General features: G+C 33.5%; 3 protein-coding genes across 7 annotated transcripts; 1 reads left to right on the forward strand and 2 right to left on the reverse strand.

Moving 5' to 3' along the window:
- The first annotated feature begins 1,268 nt into the window (after positions 1-1,268).
- On the forward strand, positions 1,269-6,721 carry LOC11427774 (uncharacterized). 4 transcript variants are annotated; one of them, XM_003597366.4, is made up of 3 exons: positions 1,269-1,505; positions 2,560-5,176; positions 5,298-6,721. In XM_003597366.4, the coding sequence occupies exons 2-3, from the start codon at positions 2,702-2,704 to the stop codon at positions 5,568-5,570; spliced, it is 2,748 nt and encodes a 915-aa protein (XP_003597414.1). In that variant the 5' UTR covers positions 1,269-1,505; positions 2,560-2,701; the 3' UTR covers positions 5,571-6,721. The 4 variants fall into 4 exon arrangements, with proteins under 4 accessions (XP_003597414.1, XP_024632550.1, XP_024632548.1 ...); XM_024776782.2 differs by having other exon boundaries at positions 2,568-5,176; XM_024776780.2 differs by lacking the exon at positions 1,269-1,505 and adding an exon at positions 1,908-2,068.
- A 4,776-nt stretch (positions 6,722-11,497) lies between these two features.
- LOC11418085 (mitochondrial import inner membrane translocase subunit TIM10) lies at positions 11,498-13,691 on the reverse strand. Of its 2 annotated transcripts, none has more exons than XM_003597368.4 (5): positions 13,526-13,691; positions 13,304-13,356; positions 12,496-12,534; positions 12,334-12,403; positions 11,498-11,812 (listed from the first exon to the last, which is right to left on the reverse strand). In XM_003597368.4, the coding sequence occupies exons 1-5, from the start codon at positions 13,568-13,570 to the stop codon at positions 11,765-11,767; spliced, it is 255 nt and encodes an 84-aa protein (XP_003597416.1). In that variant the 5' UTR covers positions 13,571-13,691; the 3' UTR covers positions 11,498-11,764. The 2 variants fall into 2 exon arrangements, with proteins under 2 accessions (XP_003597416.1, XP_003597417.1); XM_003597369.4 differs by having other exon boundaries at positions 13,522-13,691.
- Positions 13,692-15,346: 1,655 nt separating this feature from the next.
- On the reverse strand, positions 15,347-18,919 carry LOC11414999 (uncharacterized). The gene is made up of 3 exons (XM_003597371.4): positions 18,576-18,919; positions 18,455-18,497; positions 15,347-15,735 (listed from the first exon to the last, which is right to left on the reverse strand). The coding sequence occupies exons 1-3, from the start codon at positions 18,843-18,845 to the stop codon at positions 15,584-15,586; spliced, it is 465 nt and encodes a 154-aa protein (XP_003597419.1). The 5' UTR covers positions 18,846-18,919; the 3' UTR covers positions 15,347-15,583.
- Positions 18,920-19,422: the final 503 nt, after the last annotated feature.

Here is a 19,422-nt window from a genome sequence, read left to right on the forward strand (position 1 = left end):
CATTTTTTTTTGAGGGAATAAAATTTATTTCATAATAAGTAAATTTTGACTTACTCTAACATAAATAGACTTACCTTAATAAAAATAAAACTCTTCTTTTTTTAGCGCGGGGAGAAAACAAAATAAAATTCTTCTGCAAATTAAAGAGTAAATAGTCTATTTCCCTCCTGAAATTGTAAGTTTCATCAATTACCCTCCTGAAATTAACAAAACTTCAATTACCCCCCCTGAAATTTCACAACGTTAGTCAATTTACCCCCTCCGTCAAATTTTTCTGTTAGTGAACATGACGTTTTGCAAATACCCCCCCTGAAGTTTTGCACTTATGTGCAAAATGCCCCCCAAACTTAAAAATTTATATTATTTTTTTCTTAAAAACAAACAATTAATAGTTAAATATTAAAACTAACTATTAATTTTGGAATTTGGGAAAACTACATGCATATATACATCAAAATAGGCTCCAAAATGGGGAAAAATATGTATTTTTTAAAGTGACAATAATTGGATGATTTGTGGATTAATATTGGGGGTTGTGTAATTTAAATGGTTTGAGCAAATTGTTGAAGGAGTTGGAGGAGTTAAAAGACTAAGATGGTGAAGGAAAAAATATAAATTTAAATCTGATTATTAATTTGTTTATAAACCTCTAAAAATAATAATTTGTCTATTAGAAATAACCATTATTGTCACTTTAAAAATACACATTTTTCCTTATTTTGATGTATATATGTATATAGTTTTTCCAAAATCCAAAATTAATAGTTAGCTTTAATATTTAACTATTAATTGTTTGTTTTTAAGAAAAAAATAATATAAATTTTTAAGTTTGGGGGGCATTTTGCACATAAGTGCAAAACTTCAGGGGGATATTTGCAAAACGTCATGTTCATTAATAGAAAAATTTGACGGATGGGGTAAATTGACTAACGTTGTGAAATTTCAGGGATAATTGAAGTTTTGTTAATTTGAGAGAGATAATTGATGAAACTTATAATTTCAGAGGAGAAATTGACTATTTATAATTACACGCAAATTAAATATCCCTATAAAATTGAATTATATCAAATAAAACGTTGCTTTATGTTGTATTGTACGGTCAACCACACGAGGGTGCAATAATCAATCATATAACCCAAAACAAAACATGCAACTACTTTAAGCACTCATAACCGTACGATCATATTTCAAACCCCACTTTTGAACCGTTTGATGAAATCAATAGGCCCCACAAAACCAATCTCCATTGACTAATCATAACATCATCACTCTTCAGTTTTCACACACTTCATTGCAGGCAGGCAGGCAGGCACAGTGACATCACAATACTCACTGCACAAAAATCAATCTCTCTGTCTCAACAACTCTCACACATTGGATTGAATCAATAGTAACAACACTCCACGACGTCGTTTTGGAAGTGTTGCTCTTCTTGCACTTCACTCTGTTACGACGTCGTTTTCTAACGCCACCGACACTCCTTCCTTTCATTTCTCGCTTCTCCGGTAACCTTCAAATCACATCTTAGCTTTTACTTTTCGCATTTCGATTCATCAATCAATCAATCGCAGAAACTGCTTTTTTTAGCAATATCCAAAGGTGTCCCTATTTTTCCGTTGTTTCGTTTTTTTTTTTTCCTTTTTTGTTTGTTTTTGCAATTGCATGATGAAAATCAGAAAATGTGTTTGCTTGCGTGTACCTCTATCGTTTGTTTTATAAGCGCTTCCGCAATTTTAGCTTATGTGATTTTCGGTTTTGTCCCTGCATTATTCGTTTTTGATTTTTTTTTTTTGTTGCATTAATTCATTAATTAACGTATACTTTTTATTTTTTTTATTTTTTTTATTTTTTTTTATTTTTAATTTGTGCTATTCTTGAGAGGTTAAGTTATGTGAACAATTCAAACTTGTTACTATTAGTATCAGATTTTTTAGGAACAACATTTCAAACCAAAACGCTCCACTTGAGTTTTGAGCTACAACCTTTACCTGTTAGCTCAATTGTGATTAACTACCCAGTTGGATTTTCTCATTTTTCGCGGCCGCTGATCAAATTAATCTCATAACAGGTTTATTTTCTCTTCCATATGTTTTTGGGTGTTTGTTTTTGTTTTGTTAACCCTTCGGTTCCTGTGGAATGGTCCTGATAATCTAGAGTTCAGTTGAGAGGTAAGTAAAGCCTCGTAAATAACTGTTCCACCCAAGAATTGAACCCGTTTTTATTGAATGATCTGTCTATTGGCGGAGCACATTAACCACTCAATCATTTGATTAATTTCATTTTGTATTTGGTGTACTTCTAACTGCTTGCTATTATAATAATATTACTTGTTATTAGTTTTGCATTTGTTTCATGTAATTATTCAAATGAGGAAACAAATCTAATATGGGAGTAGTTAAGAATCTTATCAAAAAGGAAATAATAATGTAGGATTAGTTGTAGAGGATACCCTTGATTTGATATTAATATATTTGTTTGTTTGTATGTTTAGTTTCGTATGTGATAATTCAGTTTATGAAATCTTTGTTTTTGGAAGTTTGATTCGTAATTGTAATTCAGTTTTGCAGCTGGATAGCGAGCATTGATATTTTCCAAACTGAAATTTCTTTGGAAGGCAAAAGGGTATTTTCAAAGCCAGTGTGTTGGATGTTTATCCACTTGATATCAGGTTAGAATTGAATCCTGAAAGTTATCCACCAGCATGAGTAGAAAACCTATTGATGGGTTCAAACCTGAGAACTCTTCTTTGTCGTATGCTGATTTTCATCGTGAAGCTACCAAAGACGAGGCAGACAAATCTTTAAAAGGTTTTTCGAATCAACAAAAGCAAACTTGTAAAAGGGAAAATGATGAAGATGAGCTTGTTAAGCACATGAAAACTTTACCAGGTTATTTGGAGAGGGGAGAAAAAATCCCGGAGAAAGCTTTGAATGTTGGGGTCCTTGATTGGACCAGTCTGGAGCGTTGGCAGTATAGCAATAAACTTGTACCCCCTAGAAGTAGCCGGAACTCAACATCTTCTAGTAATACATCAACTTCTATTCGTACTGAGGAGTTATGTGGTAATTCTAGAAGGGGTCTAAATTGGTCTCCTTCTCGTCAAAGGATAATCCCACAATCAGTGCAATCTCACTCTATGGCTTCTGCAAAGCAAGACCATTATATAGCTGTCAGATCCTCTGGAGAGAATGCTGGAAATCGTCCGAATCTAAGAGATGGCAACAGTAGTATTGACATACAGCGAAAAAATGTCCGGACTATTGATCATCTTTCCCGAAACCATCCTACAAGTATACTGAAAGGATCTGACAGGAAACATTTACATCCACATATTATTAAGGAAAGTGGCATCTTGTCACATGACCAGACTTACGAGGCAGCATCACATGCTAAGTTGGAAATGAGCACGCAAGATGATCAAATGGAAAAGAAAAAGGAGAATTTAAGAGAACAAAGTAGTGGTGTTAATGCACATGATATCCTTGGGAAAAAGAAACCAATTGTTCTTATTTTACCTAGAGACAACCCTCATAAAAACAATCATTGTAGAGCTCCTGATATGCGAACAACCTTGGATCAGAAGTTAGGAAGCCATAGTCAAACAAGATTATTTGTAAATCCGAAGGAACCCTCCTGTACATATCTGAATTGCAATGTTTCACACTCCTGTTCTCTGCCAGATGAATTTAGAGAAAGCCATTCCCAGCCTAAAGAGTCACAACCTAGTTCCATTGATGCCGAAAGTTTCAAAATTCCTGTTTCTACCTTTTCAGAACCTTTGGCACCTGTACCCGTCAGAATGGGAATGAGTCCATGCAGATCTAGAAAGGCCGAGGAAAGGAAGCGCCCTGTTGCTGTATCTTCCTCTGCAAATGCACCTCCTACAGAAGTAGACCAGAAAGTTACTACTGAGAAACCAAGAAGCTCTTCACCTTTCCGTCGACTTAGCTTCAGCATGGGCTTCACAAATAAAGTTTCTGGCTGTAAAGAGGTTGCATATGTTCCACACCAGAGCTCCGTAGCCACAAATAAACCTAGTTCAGAAAATGTGAGAGGTCATGCTAGCTCAAACATCACAGGCAGTGATAAACCTGGAAATGCTGGCAAAAACAGGTCCAGCCCTTTGAGGAGATTCCTTGATCCATTGGTGAAACCAAAGGCAGCAAACTGCCATAAATCCATGGAGTTATCTCAAAAAGATTCAGAAAATGCGAGAGGTTATGCTGGTTCAAACATTTCAGGCAACAAATCAGGTGCTGCTGGTAAAAGCAGGTCAAGCCCTTTACGGAGGTTACTTGATCCACTGCTGAAACCTAAGGCAGCAAACTGCCATCACTCCATAAATTTATTTCAGAAAGAGTCTGTGGTAACAAATAAGAGTGGTAGGTCAGGTAATGGGAAATATTCCACTATACTACCTGAGAAAGAAATGGACAAGGACCAGAGGTTTGGTTGTTCCACAGTTAACACTGCGGAATCGTCAAGTGAAGAGAGGTTTATACCTTCTACGTCTCAAGCTCTACTGAGAATATCCATGAAGAATGGTCAGCCCCTTTTTACATTTGCTGTTGGCAACAATAGCAACATTCTCGCTGCCACAGTGAAGTACTCAACCTTCCCAAGACAAGGTGAATGCAGTTGTATCTATACCTTTTTCACATTTAGGGAGGTTAAAAAGAAGAATGGAAGTCGGACAAATAACACAGGAAAAAGCAAAGGTCCTGATTACGTTCGCCATGTCATTGCTCAAATGAAGCTTTCTGATTTGCACTATGATGATTCAAATAGCCAGAACCGTGTGGAATCTATCACAAAAGAGTTTGTTTTGTTTTCTGTAAAGCTAAAGCAAGGAGATGCTCAGGTGGCTGACTATCAGCCAGATGACGAGCTTGCTGCTATAGCTGTCAAATCACCCAAAGCTATCAATTATACACATCAGCATGAATGCGAAGACCTATTACAGGTAACAGTGGTGCTTCCAAGTGGGGTTCATAGTCTTCCAAGTGATGGTGGACCTTCGTCGCTGATTGAGCGCTGGAAAACTGGTGGATCCTGTGATTGCGGAGGTTGGGATTTGGCTTGTAAGCTAAAAATTCTTGCCAACAATAATCAAACGTGCAGAAAATCAAGAACATCAGAAGCTTATTTTGCAGATCAGTATGAGCTATTCTTCCAGGTATTTTCTCTTCCATTAATTTAAGTTGGTTATCCTTCCTAGCATATTGCAGATTAACTTAGTTGGTTAGCCTGTAGATAATTGATTACTAATTTATTTAAACCATGAATGCTAAATACAGGGGACTGAACAATGTCAAGATAACCGTCCTGTTTTCAATTTTTCCCATTTTGAACCTGGAGTATATTCAGTAGCTTTTGGTTCATCTCTTTCACCCTTGCAAGCATTCTCCATTTGCATTGCAATGGTGGATGGCAAACTCCCTTACGAGGGAAAGAATCGGGCGGAATCTTTACTGGTTCAAACAGGGGAACTAAAGGGTCATGGTAAATCTGACGACATTCCTGCAAGTTACGCTGCTTATCCTCCTGTCTCTCCAGTTGGAAGGGTATAATTTTTATGGAGTAAAGTCAAATCTTATGTCTCATTGCCATTAAGTGCATAACGTGGGTAACAAGCAAATATTTGTTTTTTGACTAGAGCAGTATGTTATTCTTATGTGCTGCATAGGTGAAAGCCTTGCAAGCTCATAACTCGATCATAAATAATCATTGTCAACTAACAACTAGTTGAAGTGTGAATAGCAGTAAATTGCATTTTATCTTTTGGTATTTCATTTTTGTCTCACTCACCTGGTTGACCAATAAATCATGTAATTAGAGTCGTTTTACCGAATGGGTAAGTGACCACATTCAAAATGGCATCTTGAAGTTATGTGATGAACAAGTGTACTACTAAGCCTGATTTCCAAAAGGGAGTTGACAATTGAGTTCCATATGTAAATTTTGGTAAATCATTGGTGTCAGAATCTTAGAGCTGAGTTCAATACGTACGTACTTTCAGTTTATGATTGGTGTTTCAACTTACAAACTCGAGAGATTCGTACATGAATGATTTACGGAAAGTACATTTGGAACATACGAAGTTGCAAAGGTTGAAGAAGTAGGAACATATATGCCGCTAGTCCTCCCCAGTCTATAGATATCTCATTAGCAAGGATGATTATACCAAGGCGTATTAATCTTGGAAATCAGTTGCAAATACACCCTCCGGTCACTATTATAAGCAAAATTTTGCATTTTAAATTCATTCAATTAATGATGTATATAGTCTTTATTATAGACCATATACATCATTTAATGAGTGAATCTAAAATGCAAAGTTTTGCTTATAATAATGACCAGAGGGTGTATCTCATAGTTTCATTGTAAATAACTAAATATAATGTTAGACCAGAAATGTTATTTGTACTAACTGTAGTTCTTAGCACAAATCTTAGGAATCACAGCTCAAGTCACATGTTAACCATATCCAGGAAGGAAAAAAATCGCAAGTCGCAACAGAATTTGGGTTTAGGTCAGCAGTGACTACTGACTAGTGAGCACAAAGCTGGAAAGGTTGATCAAGAAAAGACCCTTTGTTGATTGGAGTTCAAGGTTTCAAATAGGGTGTAAGCCAAAAGGCCACCATTATTTGTTGCAGTTTTGATATGATCCGCTTGCTTTTTGATTAATCTCTGATACTGAAATCACATATTTCCCACAAGATTATCATGTTCTACCAATTGAACCACAATCGTTAAGTGTTTACAGATTAAAATCACACATGACTATAATAAGGTGAATAAAAAAGTAACTACGCTATAAAAGTGGTGGGACATACATTGATTTTATCCAATAAAAGAGTGAGTGTTAAAGAAAGTGTCCAAAATAGAGTGTTGCTAGCATTCCTCTATATCTTAATTATAATATATATGATAAGCAAAGACAATTAAAAGGGTAAATAATATAATTACTGCTATAATATTATCTGTGTATGATGGGAAATTGTCTCAGTCTGACCAAATAAAATAACAGTCTTTCAATATGATGTATCTGATTTCATAACATTCATATTATGTTGCCTAATGACAGATATTTATTTGTATTTCAAAGAAAAGCTTACATTCTTATTCTCCTAGAAACTTAAATTACATAATCATCTCTTCTCATTCTTTAAAAAAAATAAAAAATAATCATCTCTTCTCATGTCAAAGTTTCACTCCTCTGTACAAGAGAAAGTTATATTTCAATTTGTATAAATATAGATGTGAAATATTAGTTTTACCATCTTACTATTGGACCAAAATACCAAACCTCACCACTAGCTAGCTGTGTGTGTGTGTGTTGAAAATAAAAATGGTTTGTTTTTTAGAACAGACCATAACAAATTGCCCAACGTAAGAATTTTGGAAAAGAAGAAAATAGAAGAATAATGATAAAGCAGAGACAGCAAGAGCAAATGATGGAGAATGGTGGTGAGGGACTGATACCACCAAACACAAATCCTTTGAACTTTCTCTCTTCTCTTCATCCTCTGTCACCACTTTTTCTTTTCATCTAGTTATATACACATAGAGGATACAGACAACAAGGGCAAGAAGAAGACAGAAGTGGTGCTGTAGTATTCTACTGCATTTTCAGTAATGAGAGCTCATTGCTCTAAATTCTGTCTATGCTGTTTGCCCTCCAACACAAATCCACTCTTCATCACTTAACTGATCATGGTGAACGTATCTTACTAGTCACACTATCTGGGCCAACGAAAAGACAAGAACAAAAGCATTTTTTATCAGCGTCCTTTTCAAATTCAAATTTTGTTTTTTAACGTTGATTTGATTCATTATGGACATAGATGATGGGAACAAGGGTGATGAGAAAGATGCTTGGGGTGGTTTCACTGAGTTTAGCTTGGACCAAACCAACTAAGAACTTCCACGTCAGGATTTTCACCCGACAACATTGTATCAGAACATGGTGAGAAGGCTCCCAATGTTGTCTACAAAGGAATGATTGAAGATCAAATGTTGGTTGCTGTAAAGCGTTTTAACAAGTCTGCTTGGCCTGATTCACACCAATTCCTAGTTCATTTTTGCTTCTCTATTGATTTTAATTTTGCATTTTGCATGCGTGTGAGTGAACCACATATAGACACTGATAATAGTTGAGAAAATAAAAGTTATGGTATGTAATCACAAGTGCGAGTGTTGTGTTGGTGTCAGACATTGACATGTGTCGGACACTCTAACTCACCTACAATTTAAAATGTCGGTGCTACATATGATGGAAATTGATGTTTGATGTGTTTTGTTTGGTTGAGTATTTTAGGAGGAAGCACGAGAAGTGGGGAAACTGCAAAATGAGAGTTTAGTTTACTTGGTTGGTTGGTTGTTGCTGGGAAGGAGAAGAGAGATTGCTAGTTGCAGAGTTTATGCCTAATGAAACTCTCTATAAGCATCTCTTTCACTGTGAGTTTTCATTTCATTATTTTTTCTGTTTCTTCCGTGCAATTTCATCATCAATCAACAAGAGCACACTAATTAATTCAGTTATTACTAGTTATTGATTAACAAAAATAAAGGAACCAACTGTGATTGAAATTAGTAGAAAGAGTTAATCTTAGTCTCCCACGACATAGCAAACTAGATAATAAAAAATAAGAGGAGGTTTTTCGAGATATTCATGACCATGATCCATGATACACAAGTAAAGAAGCTAAATAAAGGGCTTAATTTAAGAATCTGCTCTATCCATATTTTGTTAATGTATAGTTTTTGAATACTTAAACTTCATGTAGAATACTAGTTTGTGATTGTGTGAGCTATATGCTGGTAGGGGAGCCTCAGCCTATGAAATGGGCAGTGAGGTTGAGAGTGGTCTTGTATTTAGCACAAGCTTTGGAATACTGCATAATTTTGTTTGATCAAGTAAGCTTTTATGATTAGGTTTTAGTCTCTTTTAAATCATCATGTTTTTATTAATTATTGTTTAAATATGGTATCAATGGTGGACAGAATGGCAACCCTAGATTGTTTTTTTTTGGACTAATGAAAAGCAACAGATATGGAAATAGTTAATAAAAACATGATGATTCAAAAGAGACTAAAACCTAATCATAATTTCATAAAGGCTTACTTGATACGGTAAAAATTTAGCTTTTATCCATCCAGAATATTCGAGGACAGGTAAAAGTTAAAGAAAAAAATGAGGGTTAATAACACTTTTGATCCTTGTAATATAGGTCAAATTTGGTTTTAGTCCCTGAATTGTTTTTATAGATCTTATCCCTGCAATTTTAGATTCCTTCATTTTTAGCCTCTGGTGGCATCTATCCATCCAAAAATGATGCAGAAATAGTCAACATTTTTCATGCATTCTTACTTGATCAATTTCTTTTCTAAACCAGCACTGTTAATTGAAATTTGCAGGAAAAGTCACTCCAGAAAGTGTAATTTACAGTTTTGGAACACTTTTGCTTGTTCTTCTGAGGGGAAAGCATATCCCACCCAGCCATGTATAATCTCTCGTTACCCGCTTCACACTTCTCTTTATTTCATTGCACTGTGTTTATTTTGTTTAGTGAATCTTTGCTTTGATTCATAGAAGTTTTGACAACTTGTGCTTGAAATTTATTGGACTTGGACTGACAGTAGCGTCCTTGGACGGTTGGGTTTACAATGCTCACAGTAATTATAGTTTGTTTGTGAATAAAATGGAGACCATAATCCATATAGCACGGATACTTCAAATTGAAGAACGTTTGTGTCTGGCTCGTGTGTATGACACTAACACATGTAGTTACATTTAATTACTTCAAATTATTACTAGTCCCCACATGTTGGCGTCATAATCCTTTTACATGCAGGCCCTCAACCTAATCCGAGCTAGAAATTTTCCACTGCTAATGGACTCATGTTTGGAAGGTCGTTTTTCAAACGATGATGGAACCGAGTTAGTTAGATTAGCTTTACATTATTTGCAGTACGTACCTCGTGAAAGACCAAATGCCAAGTCACTTGTGAATGCTTTAACTCATCTTTAGAAAGAAACTTCAGTATGAGCGAGCTTCTTATTTTCCCCTTTTGTTACTTTTTGTTTCTGTTCTCTGTAACAAAGGCTGTTTGGATTGGTTTTTTAAAGCTTATTTGTTGGCATAAACACTTGTGAGACTGATTGTAAGAGCTTGTGGAAACAACTTATGACATGTTCATAAGTTGTTTTTAGCTTATTTCCATAAGCTTTCTAAGATAGCTTGTAAAACAAGTATTTGTTACATGAACACCAGTGAACATTATTTTTTCTTTTGTTATAGAAATAGTTTATACATAAGCAATTGAACGATAAACACTTACTTAAACTTTTTATCTAAACATGGCCCAAGTCAATCAAGTATTGTGTCATATTATTGAAGCTTGATAGAAGCACAATTTATTTGGTTTAGAGCTAGTGTTATTTGGCAGGTTTCATCACTTGTTTTATTGGGTATACTAGATGAGAGTGAACCATCAATTGAAACAGTTTCATTGACACCGTTTGGTCAAGCTTGCTCTAGAAAAGATCTCATTACTATACACAAAATTTTGGAAAGAGTGGAATACAAGGATGAAGACGTTGCAAATGAGGTAAATCAAAGCTGCTCCACATTATTTCTCAGTGCTGCTGATTTTGTTAAGAGAATATTTCTTTGATAGGGATAGGCTTTACTTATTATTTTTGGTCCAAACAAATTTTTCAAAGCTTCTTGATGACAAATTTACCAGCTGCTAACCTTGGTCTTTTCCTAGAATTCATAATATATAGTGTTCAATGCTATAAATTTACTAACTTGCTTTTGGGTATATTTGTATGTTTCTCTCGTGTTTTAACTTCAACTTTTTGGTCAAAAAGAATATGTTTTTATCAATTACTTTGGTGATCAAGGTTTGATAAACTGTCAGATTTTTTTTTTCTACGTATTAAAATAAGTTTGATTGCTTAAAAATATGACATTTCTTTAGAAAAAGTTTAATTATGTAGTTCAACGATTAGCAATGTTTTTGTATACTACGGTTCTTGTCAAAGCTTGATCTAGGAACTGGAGAGTTAAAAAAAAAAAAAAAAAACTTGACATTTATTAACCTTGCTTTACATTTTTTGCCTTGTGCCCTTTCCTTGCAACACAGCTTTCATTCCAAATGCGGACAGTTCAAAAACACCTGGCCTACTGCATTCTATCTTCAAGCAGTGGCCTTCTTCAACCTTGGGATGGACATTGATGCACAACAAAGTCTTCAAGAAGGCACGACATTGGAAACATGAACATAGTCTTATTATTATTATTATTATTATCTTAAACAATAGCTGTATTATTATCTTCAACAAGATTCAAAGTTCAAATTAATTACGTAATTATTTGTCTCTGTCCATCCTCATTATTTTCAGTGTGTCCTTAAAGAATCATTGATTTATTTAGCTCGCAACCAAATAATTTAATCTAATATTTTTTGACAAAATGCCATAAACGGAAGGTAAAACTAAAGAATCAAATTAGAAAGGAAAAATGAACTAAATTAACTGAGTAAATTATTCTAGAGTTTTCTGTGAGCTATCTCAAGCTCACAACAGGTATTAACTCTTGATAAAATAGCTTGACCTCAACATAGTCATGGGAAATAATAAAGACATTGCAAAATATTAAATTTAAGCTTCCTCAGGTTGCAACTACTAATACTGCAGTCCTAGCTCAGGTAGATCAAACCGCAAAATAGAACACAAATATAATATACTTGAATCATTGCTTCCCGCCAGTACCAAGAAGCTGACCAATTAGATTAGTCACCTAACAACAACAAAAAACACCAGTTAGACAACAAGGCAGTGATTATAGTTAACAAGTGCAGTTTCCATGATTCCAAAAGTAAAAGAGGATTGCTAAATATTACGAAGGTATTGAACACAAAAGGTAAGAATTGTACATGTTTCGTTAAAAAAAATATGCAAAAACGGTTATATCTGTATTTAATAGCCATGGTGTAAATCAACAGCCAAAAATCACTCGTGTTTCATCACTGCTAACCATTGTAGAAATCAGCATTTTCCAAAGTAAAAACCATATTTAGATCATAACTTCTATGATCAAAGCGCTTAAATTGTTTTGCATTGCATCAAACTATCAAGGCAAAAAACGGTAGACTTCAAAAAGAGCACATTTTAACAGATAGTAAACCAACTAAAATTGTACCTTTAAACATTTGAGAAACTATTTTAGCACGAGAAACAAACAGGCAAATATTGGATTTGCAAAAAAAAAAAAAAACTTTGACCCATCCAATCCTAAAAGAAACATAAGGAACATCTTACATGCCAGTATTTGGAAACACAGCGGTCAATGCAGGTGTTTTCACCCATATTTAGCTCGGACTCCTTGTACCTGAGAAGATAAAGTGACAAACAAATTATATCACTCATAAGTCATAACAGGAGTCGAACAACTAACGCAACAGAAAAAGAGCTTTTTCTTACTTATTGTCAACACACTTATTGAAGCAGGACTGGGTCATCCTGAATGGTATACACAAAAAGGGGTAAACCAAATTAATAACTATGCCAACAACAAACCTTCAATATAACTAGTTGTAAAAATCACACAAGAAATGCACAACAAGATAAATATTCTAGTTAATACCGAAAGCAAGAGAACATGACAGTGACAGAGAAATCTATGTATGTTCAATAAAAAAATCTAGAATAAACCATCAATTCAATCTCTAAACTATCAGCCTTTATCTAACTTAGTCCCTAAACTGCATAAATATAATTAGTCCCTAAAGTATATGAAATCTGTCAATTTAGTCTATAAATCATATGAAACCTGTCGAAATAGATGAAAATCCATCAATTTAATTTAATCTCTAACATCTTGATAGCAGAGTCTAAATTGATGGATTTTATATACTTTACGGCCTATAGTTTAGAGACCAGGGCTTGTTTGGATTGGCTTATTTGAGCTTATCTGCAGTCAAAAGTTTAGTGAGGCTGTTTGGGAGAACTTTTGAAAACAGCTTATGACATTTTTCATAAGCTTTTTTCAACTTATTTCCTAAGTTTTCCAAGATAGCTTTTGAAACATCTTGTAGCATATACAAAAACAATTTAACTTCATTTTACCATTTGCCATAAAAATAGCTTATGTAAGCTTATACATAATCACTTGTGCTATAAACTGCAAATAAGTTGTTTATCCAAACAGGCCCTAAATCGATGGTTTATTAAAAAATCCAACTGATTAAAAAGTAAAAATGGCTAATGCAATAATGAAAAGGAAACCTACTTGTTGAACAATTCAACCCTATACTCCATCTCTTTTTCAGCCATTCCAAATATCTGCATAATTACCCAATTAATTATTCAAACACATCCAAAAAAAATTAATCAAACATAGAAAAATCACAAAGAGCAACACCGAAAATTAAAAACTGAAAGTTGAAATGAAAACGGGGATAAATTTTTGGAAGAAAGCATAGAGAAACAGAAAAATGAAAAGAATACCTGCCTGATCTTTATCGAGACCAGAAGGGGGCATTCCATTTGCGGCCATTGTTGATTGTAAGCTGCAAAACTAAACCCTAAAACTTTCGATTCGCTTCAATATATGATTTAGGGTTTTGGGACGAAACTCAACTTGACGGCACTCTTTAACGTCAAAGGAGTGGACACGTTTTAAAGTAACTTTTTTTTTTCTTTTGAAAAAAAAAATATAATTCATTTAGAATTAAATATGTTTATGGTGCCTATAATTTTTAATTTTTTTTTTAATTTTAAGTATATAATTTTTCATCAAATTTTGGTCTCTCAACAATTTTCTACGCTCACTTATGGTTCCGTTTTTAAATCAAATCATGTATATATTTCATATTTTTGAATAAATTTTTATAGAGATGTTTATAATATTATAACAATTTCTTTTACAGTACTTGCGAGTTTAGTTCAATTAGTAAGGACAATGTATAATATATGCAAGGTCTAGGAAAACAATTGTTTTTTTAATGGATTTTTTTAGTTTATTTAATGTTGATATAGGGCTTTGTTTTGGGTTACATAAGGGGGAAAACAACCTCTGGGATATTTAGGCAACGGATTAACTAATTTGATTATCTTATCTTTTAATTTCCTCTTCATCAAAAAAAATAAGGGGGAAAACAAAAACAAAAGGAGAAGAACTAGGTAATTCTCTCATTAAAAAAAAAAGTTCTAGTGAAAGATACTCCAACAATAAAATATATTTAAGTTTTAAGAAGACACTCCAACAATATAAACTAATAAAGATGAGAAGAGACATGACAACGCTTCAGAATTCAGACAATAATTAATTAAGGTGCCCAAACAATTAGCTTACAATTTCGTTAGAATATTTGTACAACTATTGTCCTCATGAAGAGTGTGATGAAGAGAGAAAAATTGCAATCTTTCTTCACGTACTTTGTGATGATTTTTAATATATTGACATAATAATAAATAATAAAAGCGATGAGTGTCCATAGATCCAAATGGTACCATGTGAGAGAATCAAAATAGAGTATAATCTTCTGAAAGTTAGCTAGCTAGCCAACAATTTGAGACTAACAAGGAGAATCTCAATCTCTTCGTGAAGAATATTTGACCATCCTATACTCCTATGAAATCCAAATTAGAAGCTCAATCATAATTCTATACAAGTCCTTCAATTCTGCTCTCAGTGGATTAGTCATAGCAATGTCATCTACATTAAGCTCTAGTGTATCCTGATCAACCTTCTGCCATCGGACCTCGCAAATAGGAGAATGAGACCACTCTACGGAAGCTGATATAATTGAATGTCGAATCGAATGTAATTCTTCAAAAATGATTTCATTCCAAGAGGCAAAAATGTTCCACATGAATCCATGATCACAGGATCAATAATACTAACATCACATACATTTGACAATCCAACGCAAAATGTTATCGTGACTAAATTGATGAGCACCAAGAACAAACAATGTTAAATGTACTCTTCCTCATTCTCACATAGCAGAGAAGTAGGAGAGACATCAACCCCTCTATGAGCAAGAATTTCTATTGTAGGAAGCAAGTTGTGACAAATCTGCCATATACAGAACTGCACCCTTGCAAAGACATACATCTTCCACATTCCTTCTATGATTTGTTAATTATTGCCTCAGTATTTATTTCATAATCTAAAGTGAGTTTTATTTGAAATTTTTGTTCGTGAGTTTCGTAGGTAAATGGCTTTGCAATAAGAAGCTTTTTTTTTTTTTTTTAAATAATACATAGATATAAAGTAGAAGGCCAAAGACAAATACCCATCAAGAAAGAAGAATTAAATCCATTCAGCTTACTCCGAAAGCAAATTTCATGGTCTGGAGGTCATTTAATCAGATATTTAAAAGAAAGAAGCACAAGAACCTTACATGAATGCCAAAGGTTTATTTCACAATTGACTCAAAATGTTAACATAGTAAAAAAGAACTATGGCAATTGAAAATCTAATCTAAGACACAAGGTATAATGTTGATAACATTAATCCATAATGTCGATAACACAAGTCCAAATCCGAAGTCACTATGAAGCATTAACTTGCTTGGGTTTCAACTTTTAAGTCACTGTCTGTGGAACTTGTCAAGGTTGGTGAACTTTCTGATGCTTTTACTACACTTGGGAGGTACCTCCAACAACGCTTGTGAACTCCACTAATTTTTTTAGGAGCATCTACTATAGGCAAACCTGCAATAGTTTACATGATATCAAAGCATGGCAGAGAATAAGTGCTGAAAAAGAACAACTCATACAATGCACACTTTATTTTTTTATACATAATGTTTCATACCAAATTATTGCAAGAACAAATTCATCTCAGAATTTATTCAACAGTTAAGCCTCTAAGCTTCCACACAAGCAACGCATACAATTGTAGTACAAGCAAATTTTATGAGATTTATAACAGACCATATAGTTTTACTTGGAACACAATTACACCAATGAAAAAGATAGTGTTGACCTCGTATAAAGATTGAAAGCATTCAAAGTCATGAGCATGTACAAGCAGCTACCATAATAACACTTGCATGGAAAACCCCTGCTGATATGCAATACCTTACATTTATACACCACGCACTTAGAATTGATGAAACAAACCACATCTTCATTTTCTAGGTTAAGTCTACTGCTTTGATCACATGGATAAAATCTTAACCTAGAATGAAAACCCAACCAAAGATACATTCAATCATAACTGCTGTGGAGTAGACCCTGTACTTTGAAATCTAAAACTATTTGTCAGGAGTGAGTGAGTTTGGCAACTCAGAAGGAACCCAATCTCAAGTCAAGCTGAAATATGACAATTTCAGCTGTGCTACTAACTATACCATTTACAAGGGGCTTTTATAATAAAATAATTTTATCTATAAGTAGAATAGAACAAATTATCAATAAAATGGAAGTGTCATTCACTTTGTTTTTCAACTATCAATAGCTTTATTCATGAAAATGGAGTTCAACTTTATGTCTCCAGTCAAGTCACAATACAAAAGTTTGTTAGACAGGGACTTCGTCTTGGTTTAACGTCAGCCATCCATTAAGCTTGAGTAGGTTCAACAAAAATAAGCTTTTGCACTCCAATAAAATTCCAAGATAACATAAACATGCAGAACAACCAAATTACAATCCTTGCTAGTAATACCTAATATACCATTCTTCAAGATTACAACCATAAATAAAAAAATTAAAGGGGTTCCGGATATGCTCTCCAAACAAAAAACTTAGCTAAAAACTTTAGTTCTGTGACTTGCAACAATTTTTTTATTTTATTTTTTACAAATTTCTAGGTTTTGACTTTTGATGATGCAGTAGATTTTATAGTGAATAAATCACTCTCTTAGTATTGAACTATGTACCAAGTACCACATAATTAAACAAAATTCATAATATCAACTTTAGTCCCATGGAGAAAATTCTAAATAGTGCACAAGAAGATTCATGCAGAGTTTCATCCCAATATACTCTGACTTTATGATCCTTTATTCAACCCAAACCCAATATTCAGAGACCTTACAACAACTAAGCCTTTTTTTACCATGTGTGGTTGGCTACATGGATCAATTGACATTTGACGCCATAAAGTCCATAAAACTAATGCACGTCAAAGTTTTGGAGTTTTTGTCATCAGCACAAAATAACATGTTCTAGGATACCCTGGGTTGTTTTAAAAACATGTTTTTCATCAATCAAATGTTAGTCTACTTTAGTTGTTAGTTACTCGTCACTGGAATTATAAGGACTCTACAACAATCATATTGAAAATAACTATTTATCAACAAAACTACATCCAGCTTAAAGAAGTTTTTCATCAATCAAATGTTAGTCTACTATTTATCAACAATCATATTGGAATTATCAGGACACCACCTTAAACATAAAAGTAAGATGGATTCTTTGAGAATCAACAAAACTTTTTGGTAAGTTTCCAATAAGCAAGATCCACAGTTCCAGCACACAAAAATACATCCAGCTTTTTTCTTACATTAACTTATTCATGGTTTAAAACTTAAAAAACACAACTCATAAAATCATAAGATAATTTGAGGACTTGAAGAATCAACAATGTGCACCCCAAACAGTATCTTGATTTAAGTTATTCACAACTCTAAATAAATTCCCCATAACAAGAATATAAAAAACAAATTACAAGCAACGAAGCACGTGGATAGAAAATGTATTCGCTATGCTCAACGATAAAGAAAACACAACAAAGGTAATACTTTTACATGAAAAACCAAGATTAAGCAAACCAAATAAGATAAGACTATGAAAAAAGAGCAATCAGCCATGATCTGCTTTGCTTTAAAACAGAAGGCCGCAGTTATTTTATCACACAATGGCAGTTTCTAACAGAGCAACAAGTATCAAACTTTCTCCTCCAAAAACATAAAGATATTAACTTCAGAATCCAACCAGAAATTGGTAGCATGAAAGGCAAGTTTAGGTTTATCTCACAAGGTCCTATTAGGATAAACAACTTATTTTGCCACTTATAACATAAATGCTTATGAATAAGCTATTTCTATAACACAAGAGAAATTAAAAGCAAACTATTTTTGTATAATGTGTAAGCTATTTTCATAAACTATCCTGGAGAGCTTATGGAAATAAGCTGAAAACAAATTATCAACATGTCATAAGATGTTTTCATAAATTCTCCTAAACAGTGTAGCAAATCCTTATGCCCTAAATCATCAATCGGTGACTTACTACTGAATGTTATTCCAAAGTATGAAAATTAAGGCTCTTATGAACTGAATATGATATAACATACAATATAACTAATCAACCAAATAAATAAATAAAAAAAATTGACTTAGAACATATATCAAACAGTTTATGAGCATAACTAGAATACCAGAAAAATTAAACCCATAAAAAAAAAAAAAAAATTAAAACAACTAACCATTTTTATGAGCAATACCCCATGCTTTTCCATGTTTTCCATCCTGCGAAAAAAAAAATTAAAAAAAAAGTAAAAATGTGAAATTTAAAAGAGAAAAAAATGAAATGTGAAGAGAAGCAACCTTGTAGAGATTGAGTTTGGTGATTTCGTAAGAAACTTCCTTCCAATGAGTTTTGGCCATGTGATAACCAATTCCCCAGTTAGGTAAAAACTGAGCTACTTCGAAAAAGTTTTTCTTCTTTCTTCGCTTTGATTTCTTAGTAGTTTCGGAAGCGGCATCGGAAGAAGGTGAAGGAGAAGAAGTGGAAAGGGTTCTGATGAAAGTGAAGGTGGATTTGAGTATGGAAGAGTTTTGAAGAGTGTTGATTTTGCTGCACATTGCATTCGCCATTGATTTCGACCTTCTTTCTCAGTTGCGGCTTTTGCCCAAAATGAGTAAAGAGAACCAAGTGATGTATGAATAATTTTACACGTTATTATATTTTTATACATTACATCAAATACAATTGAAATGATTTAAAACAAATATTTTTTTGTCGAGTAATTTGTATAAATAACTTGTAAACATTGAGATACTATTATTTTATGAATTACTAGTATCAATTTAAGTTGTTTAATTATGTTTTTGTTATGTTAATTGATGTGAAAAGTATTGAAATTATATTGGAGTTTCACATCGTTAAAATTTCTTAGTTCTACAATGTATATTTGTGTGTTCTAGTTTTACCAACTAGCATTTTAATGTGGGATACAAGCTTGTTTAACATAGTTTATGTGCTTGATTTTGTAGGACATGTGGAGATTAGACTAAATCTATTCTCGACATGAAGGTGGATATTAAAGTTGTATTGGAGTCTCACATTATCAAATTTATTGGTTTGTGTAATGCACAATTTTCAATCTCATGTGTCTCCCTCTTGACCGTTTGAGAATATGGTTAAATAATTTGGAGTCAATATTGCGCGATA

This window comes from Medicago truncatula, chromosome 2 (assembly GCF_003473485.1).
Source record: "Medicago truncatula cultivar Jemalong A17 chromosome 2, MtrunA17r5.0-ANR, whole genome shotgun sequence".
Taxonomy (NCBI): Eukaryota; Viridiplantae; Streptophyta; class Magnoliopsida; order Fabales; family Fabaceae; genus Medicago; species Medicago truncatula.